A 7,831-nucleotide genomic window follows, 5' to 3' on the forward strand; every position below is an offset into this window, starting at 1 on the left:
ACCTTTTAATACAGTGACTAATAAAAATATGTGTAAATCCATCTATAAATTACAGAAACGTCTGTGTGTGTGTGTGTGTGTTAACCGCATATCTCTCGAATCGTTAGTCCGATGGATGTCAAACTCGACAGGTGTCTCGCCACGGGCACGAGTAAGTGCAGCGCCAAGTTTGACGTTGTTTGGATGAGAAATGCAAAATATATCGTTAAATATATCATTTTTAGAAGGTTGTGGTTTAAAAATAAACATTCTGACATAAACACTCATCAGCTACACTGTTTACTTCTGAATATTAGAGTTTGGTTCCAGAACCTGATAAATCCATTTTGATTAATTTGAGTAAAAATGTGTTTTCTTTACCAAGAAAGTGGCAAGATGAAAACCACTATTTTCTGTTTCAAACTTTCACATAGCATCTTTAGGTTATAATAACATTAAAAATTCAAATCCAGATTTTGATTTTCAAAGATTTATTATAAAAACGGATTATTTTTTCCCAAGATTTATTATAAAAACGGATTATTTTTCCCCCAAAATGCAATAAATTCATGACACTTTTTTTTTCAAAATGCAATTAATCCATTGAATCAATATAAAAGTTATTTTTTATCATATTGAAACTGTTGAAATCAGCCGTCGCTAAGAAATATCTCCTGAACTTTTTTGACAGCGATCATCTCACAAAAACTGATTTTGCACGGGCACTTTGCACTGCTCCCTGAATCGACGCGCTTATTCATTTGTGGATGTAAACTGAATCTATAAGTCAGCTATGCTGTTTACTTCTGAATATTATATTTCATTCTGGTGTGCTTAACGTTATCGCTGCTGTGTAAATGCTATTCACCAACTAAACACATCCTTTTCAATGCGTTCACAGTCTCTTTCACGGGCATCATTTGTAGTTGCCTATTCACAAAATGTTTGCTCAAGCATAGCGTTTTCTCGGAGTTCACGTTGTGCTTTCTACCCAAATAAAAATGTCACTGAACTTTTGCTGTGTAATTGTTACAATGTGCACTCAAACACACCAAACCAACAATTACTAAAAACACACTTAAAAACAGATTTTGCACTAGTATTATAAATGTGTAAAATTTCACCTGGAGAATATTCAGTTTATATTAAACGGACACTTTTTTTAATCAAAACAATAATATCGAGTGGTGAATGAAATAATAATAATGTTTATCAGTCTTTAGAAAGAAGAAACAGTAATAAAGTTCTATGGGTAGATCAGAATTATATATATATATATATATATATATATATATATATATATATATTTACAGATATAATCTAACAATAATTCGGGTTTTTATGTTTTATTTGAACATTCAGTTTACACTATGGTACAACAAAATGAGAACCTCACAACAGTTAAGAGTTTGACTGTGACACCGATCTAAAATCGCACCCTACACGTCACAGGAACACACCGCCCGCGCATGCGCGCTTTCACTCCCGGTGACGTAAGCCGCACGCGCGCCACATTCGATCAGCCGTTCCGTTTGCGCTCTTGTTTATGTTTGTTTAGGAGATGAAACCGTGAATATGTTTCAGGTATGAGCGATTAATGCGTTTGGTTGGAGCGGAAAGAGGAGCGCTATGTTTGATTCGGCTCGGTCTGGCAGGATTCAAACGCGTTTGTTTACTAACGTTAATATTCACTGAAGCTGACGATGATTATGAGTCTAGAATGAGCTCGAATCAGAGGACTTTATTCCAGACATGGGGCTGCAGTGTGTCTCACACCTCAGACCGGAGCAAAACTACCTCAGAACGGAACAAAAACACCTCAAAACAGAGCAAAACCACCTCAGACCGGAGGAAAACCACCGCAAACCGGAGCGAAACCACCTCAGACCGGAGGAAAACCTCGGAGCAGACAGACAGCAGGAGCCTGTGGGGTGAGACAGCAACAACAGCCGTTGATGAAGACGATGATGATGATGATGATGATGATGATGTCATGCTCGTGGCCGTGTACGAGGCCGAGCGCGCGCTGGAGGCCGGTCCGGAACCGGGCTTCGACCCGTCCGCGGGCCGCATCTGGATCTACCCCACGAACCTCCCGGTCCGGCAGTACCAGCTGCAGATCTGCGAGGCGGCTCTGCTGAGGAACACGCTGGTCTGCCTCCCCACCGGCCTGGGCAAGACCTTCATCGCCGCCGTCATCATGTACAACTACTACCGCTGGTTCCCCGCGGGCAAGATCGTGTTCATGGCGCCCACGAAACCCCTGGTGGCGCAGCAGATCCAGGCCTGTCACGGGGTCATGGGGATCCCGCAGCCGCACATGGCCGAGCTCACAGGTCAGAGGTCACGACCCCACAACATACAAATAAAGTAAATCGAATGTAACTACAATAATGATAAGAAACTTTACCTTTTGTACTGTGTGTGTGTGTGTGTGTGTGTGTGTGTGTGTGTCCTGCAGGCTCCACCGCGGCACAGCACAGGCGAGAGCTCTGGAGGTCGAGGCGTGTGTTCTTCCTCACTCCGCAGGTGATGGTGAACGACCTGTGCCGGAACACCTGTCCGGCGGCTCAGGTGAAGTGTGTGGTGATCGACGAGGCCCACAAAGCCACCGGGAACCACGCGTACTGTCAGGTGACGCTTCGTTCCCACCCCACCCCCCCACTGAGGCATGATGGGTCGCTGGTGCTGATGCTGTGCTTGTTCTTCAGGTGGTTCGTGAGCTGAGCAACCAGTCACAGCGCTTCCGTGTCCTAGCGCTCAGCGCTACACCTGGAGGAGACGTCAAGGTGAGCCGCGGGATCATGGGATTGATCAGGAGTCTCAGAATGTGATGAACTGAAAAAACGCTTAAATATGTCATTTCGCTGATCAAACAGGAGTTTAGGGGCTATAATGATTGACTGCAGGGGACTTTAATAAAACTCAGTGCAGATTTGACAGCAGAAAGACACGAAGCATGACGACATTTGTACAATTATGCTAAAACTAGCGGTGTAACGATTCGATACATATCCCGATACTGAACTCACCATACCATATCACTGCCATACTCCAAGACACATGATGAAAGGTTAACAAAAAATGTACTGTTGATTAAAATGCTCAATTTGATATTACGTTGTGTGTGTAAGTGAATATTCTTGGACTTGGTGCTGAAACCCAAAGCAGGACAACAGAGACTCCAGAATAACAATATTCATGATTCTGAAGCTGGAAATACAGGATTATTTTAGATGAATATGCTTGATCTCTAGACATTTGTTATTATCAGGACCCACAAATATTCCCCCATTGCATTATTATACATTATATTCAACATTATATATAGTAGTTTAATGTAGTACTGACACTAAAACTCTGAAAACTTGAATTTTTTCTCACAGCAATTTTCATTTTGGGTGAACTATCCACGATACAGATTGTTGCGTTTTTGTATTGCGATATATTGTGACACGATACATTGTTACACCCCTAACTCAGTATATAATATTTATACAGTGCTTCTCAATTAGGCTCCTCCTCACTTACAAGGGGCTACAGACACAATAAAATGACACAATGCATCATGGTTAATGAATGGTGTGTGTGTGTGTGTGTGTGCAGGCGGTGCAGCAGGTGATCTCGAACCTGCTGATCTCTCACATCGAGCTGCGCTCCGAGGACAGTCCCGATGTCCAGACACACGTGCATCAGCGCAGCCTGGAGAAGATCATCGTCCCGCTGGGAGAGTCGCTCACGGGCCATCAGACCCGGTACCTACAGGTGAGAGAGACCCACGGGTGAGAGACACCTACAGTGTCTTTGCCTTTTCATCGCTGGCTGTATTCCTCATTTGTAAGTCGCTTTGGATAAAGGCTGCTAAATGACTCGTGCTCCGGCTTGCAGGTGTTCAGATCATTAAAGTCTCCCTGTAGTCGATCATTTTATCCCTTAAAACTCCAAAATGACATATTTAAAAGTTTTTTCCTTGAAAAAAAAAATTCTTCACACCTTTAAACATCTTGAATGTAACTCGACACCCTTGCCTCATTTAGTATGCGCGGTTCTATGAATATGCAAATGAGCCCCGCCTCCACTCACTCCCTCAGCTCAGAGATCCACTGGGTGACGATCACACGTTGATCTGATTGGTTACAAGGTAGTTTGTGACGTCAGAAACACCAGCGATTTCAAAGCGTGTTTTTGAGACTGTCTTTGGTTCACTGCAGTTTTAAGGAGGAAATACTCAGCAATGGAGTCGACTTATGAATTTACACATGGTTTGTCTTAAAGCAGATTTAAAACACCACATAGACACATAAACAACATTAAAAGCTGGACTTACACCACAGGGGGACTTTAAAGAAAGAAGGCTGGTTTGATGAAGTACGCTGAGAAACGGGTGTGTTGAACCAATCAGAAGCTGTTCTGCAGTGGTTCAGTCACTGGGGGTGCAGTGACGGGCCTGTAGCTGTAGGTGGCGCTGTGGCTGTATTTGATATATCCTGAAACCTAGACCTCAGTCAGGAGGATAGACGCGTATATTGAAATGATTTGCAGATGAAAGTGAGGCTGTGATGGACAACGACTCGCTGAGATCAGTGCTTTAAAAGAAGCTTTGAGTTCAGCTAAAAATGAAGATGCAGCTGACATCATATTTAATTTATTTGAATTCATCTCCGTCTAAACCTGATGCATGAGGGGAATGTGGATGTGTAATGGAGAAGGCATGGTGTTGGTCAGTTCTGTCTGGAGCCTGACGGACGTCTGGTGTGTGTGTGTGTGTTGTTCAGCTATTGCTCCCTCTGCTGGTGTCACATGACTACATGTCTGCAGTGATGTCTTCAGTGAGCAGGACTCCACAGGAATATTTGCTGGGTTTTTCACATCTCACTGGAGCGCCTGGAATGTTTCAGCTTCAGTTTGACCTCTGACCTCACCCAGCACTGCTGTACGCCACACCAGCCGAACCCCTCTGAGCTCAGAAGAGACTTTAAGTTAACAGTTCATCATGAAAGTGAAGTAGCGCACATCTTCTCTTCTCCTCTATTGTGTCGTATATCCGAGAGAAACGCTTCGGGAACAAGAACAAATGTGGGCGGGGCTTCATTGTGTCTGTGGGGAATTGATTGGATGGTTGTTGTTTGCTATTGGCTGATCTCCTGTGAGTGACAGGTTGCCCCGCCCACATCATAAGAGAATTTTTGTTTATTCTGATTCAAGATTATTAACACAATAATGATGTGCACACATACATCATTTAGAAGAGTCGATTATGATTTCATGGTGATTTTAATCTGTCACTTATTTGAGTGATTCTTTTTTTTTTTTTGTGTCCAGAACTAGGGTTGATTTTGTTGTGTAAAGTGAAACGCTCGAGTCGTATTGTGATTCAATAATAGTTTATTGAGATCATAACAGAAATATGAACAGAAACTCAGTGGCTGTAGTGTTTACACACGTGAACCCGACGAGCGCTTCGATTACAACACAATAAACACTGAGTCTCACGTCTGTCGGCAAGTGCTTGTGGAGCTCATTCACTACTGTCAAACACACGTGTGTGTGTGTGTGTGTGTGTCATTCTGAAAACTCGTTCATTTTCTTGTTTGTTTGACATCTGCACTTAATGGAGGAATAACAGCAAAGGAAACATTAAAAAAATACATAAAAATAGCACTATGACAATATAATATATATATATATATATACGTATGTGTGTCTATTATATTGATTTGTGGACTACATGAGTGGTGATTTATACAGCAGGACAGAGAGTGAGAGACGTGTGTGTGTGTGTGTGTGTGTGTGTGTGTGTTTGAATTAGGGCTGGGCGATATGGCCTAAAAAAAAAATCCCCGATTTTTTTCACAAAAAAAAACTGATTTACGATTTAAATCGATTTATTTTTCTTCCTTTACTTAAAATCAATCTGCAGATGACAAAGAAATTGTTCAAAACAAGTTTTAACTTTATTTTGTTTTGATTGGATTTGACGTGAAAAAAAAAAAGTACATCACAATAAAGTGTATTGTGATTGTCAAAACATTTGATAACTAAACAGAATTTTATTAAGTTTAGCGACAACACAATGTTTACATGGTACAATGACTGGTATGCTACTGTTTTTATTATTGCTTTCACAATTTCAATTCAATTCTTGTGATTTGATTCTGATTCAATATCGATTCCTTTGTATAAATACTAGGTACAGTAGATGCATGTTAATTTAAAGCCCTGTCAGCTGGTATTATTATTAAAGGTTAAAAATAACATCTCAAATTAAATATAATGCGTTTTTTTATAATAACAACATTATAATATTTTAATGATATAAGTAAAAATATAATAAATATGTAATATAGTTATCATATTTAGAAAAATACAATTATTTTAAAGTCCAACTAACGTGCTATGGTCATTAAATGGCTTTCCAGAGGTAAATGTAATGTTACGTGACATATTGTTCTCCAGCTGTTATTATAGACTCGTTCCGCAGTTGGAAAACACTGATCGATCGATTTTATCGGTAAGTTGAACTGTATCTTTCAAATTCCCTATTGATCATTCGTGTTTATTCAGCCTACAATTAACTAGTGGTGAAGAGTAACAGATGATCGGTTCACGTGCCGCTCGATCTGTCAAGCGCCAAAACGGTGTTTATTGTTTGAATTTCGTAATTAAATCGACAGAATCTGAGAGCTGAGAATGTGTTTCATTGCACTAGTAACCTTCTCTGTCTCGTCTGTCGGTGTTGGCGTCCTCTTTGCTTCACCATTTTTCTCTGTGAGAAAATGGATGTGTGGCGTGAGAGCGTGTAAAAAGTGACGATTGCGTGAGTCTCACGGTGAATTTGTGAGAGTTGGCAGCCCTGGGGAGTCAGTTTGACTGTAGGATGTTCTTTGGCGGGTGTGCTTGTGCTGCTGCGGTCTAGTTCGCTTGTGTATCTCTATGCCAAACGCGCGGGGGAAGGGCTGAGCCCGTTCAGAGCTACGGGAGCCCAGAGGGGAGCGTCGGCCAATGAAGAAGAGAAAAACGATTTTCATTCAAACAAATCAACGTAAACTACACATTCAAGTTAATCGATCAAATCTATTTATCGCCCAGCCCTAGCTTGAATGAAGTGAGTGTGTGTGTGTGTGTTTGTGAGTGTGTGTGTATGTGTGTGTGTGTTTGAGTGTGTAAAAGTGAGTGTGTGTGTGTGTTTGTGAGTGTAAAAGTGAGTGTGTGTGTGTATGTATGTGTGTGTTTGAATGAGTGAGTGTGTATGTTTGAGTGTGTAAAAGTGAGTGTGAGTGTGTATGTTTGAGTGTGTAAAAGTGAGTGTGTGTGTGTATATGTGTGTGTTTGTGAGTGTAAAAGTGTGTGTGTGTGTGTGAGTGAGTGTATGTGTGGTGTGAAAGTGTGTGTGAGTGTATGTGTGTATTTGAATGAGTGAGTGTGTATGTGTGTGTTTGAATGAGTGAGTGTGTATGTGTGTGTTTGAATGAGTGAGTGTGTATGTGTGTGTTTGTTAGTGAGTGTATGTGTGGTGTGAAAGTGTGTGTGTGTGTGACTATGTATGTATGTGTGTGTTTGAATGAGTGAGTGTGTGTGTATGTGTGTTTGAGTGTGTAAAAGTGAGTGTGTGTTTGTGAGTGTAAAAGTGAGTGTGTGTGTATGTGTGTGTTTGAATGAGTGAGTGTGTATGTTTGTGTGTAAAAGTGAGTGTGTATGTGTGTGTTTGTGAGTGTAAAAGTGAGTGTGTGTGTGTGTGTGTATGTGTGTGTTTGAATGAGTGAGTGTGTATGTGTGTGTGTGTTTGTGAGTGAGTGTATGTGTGGTGTGAAAGTGTGTGTGAGTGTATGTGTGTATTTGAATGAGTGTGTGT

At 41.2% G+C, this 7,831-nt stretch overlaps 1 protein-coding gene and 1 long non-coding RNA gene across 3 annotated transcripts in view; one reads left to right on the forward strand and one right to left on the reverse strand.

The window, feature by feature from the left end:
- LOC311071685 overlaps positions 1-7,831 on the reverse strand; it is a 307,177-nt gene that overhangs the window by 53,318 nt on the left and 246,028 nt on the right. The gene's annotated exons all lie outside the window — the stretch shown is intronic.
- Positions 1,461-7,831, forward strand: part of fancm (FA complementation group M) — a 41,738-nt gene continuing 35,367 nt past the window's right edge. For both annotated transcript variants that reach the window (XM_084096134.1, XM_084096135.1), the window contains exons 1-4: positions 1,461-2,315; positions 2,441-2,613; positions 2,691-2,768; positions 3,586-3,744. In XM_084096134.1, the coding sequence (XP_083952260.1) occupies positions 1,577-2,315; positions 2,441-2,613; positions 2,691-2,768; positions 3,586-3,744 (1,149 nt within the window). In that variant the 5' untranslated portion in view covers positions 1,461-1,576. The remainder of the gene's footprint in view (positions 2,316-2,440; positions 2,614-2,690; positions 2,769-3,585; positions 3,745-7,831) is intronic.

Source organism: Abramis brama, assembly GCF_963993115.1.
Source record: "Abramis brama genome assembly, chromosome: 21".
Lineage (NCBI taxonomy): Eukaryota > Metazoa > Chordata > Actinopteri > Cypriniformes > Leuciscidae > Abramis > Abramis brama.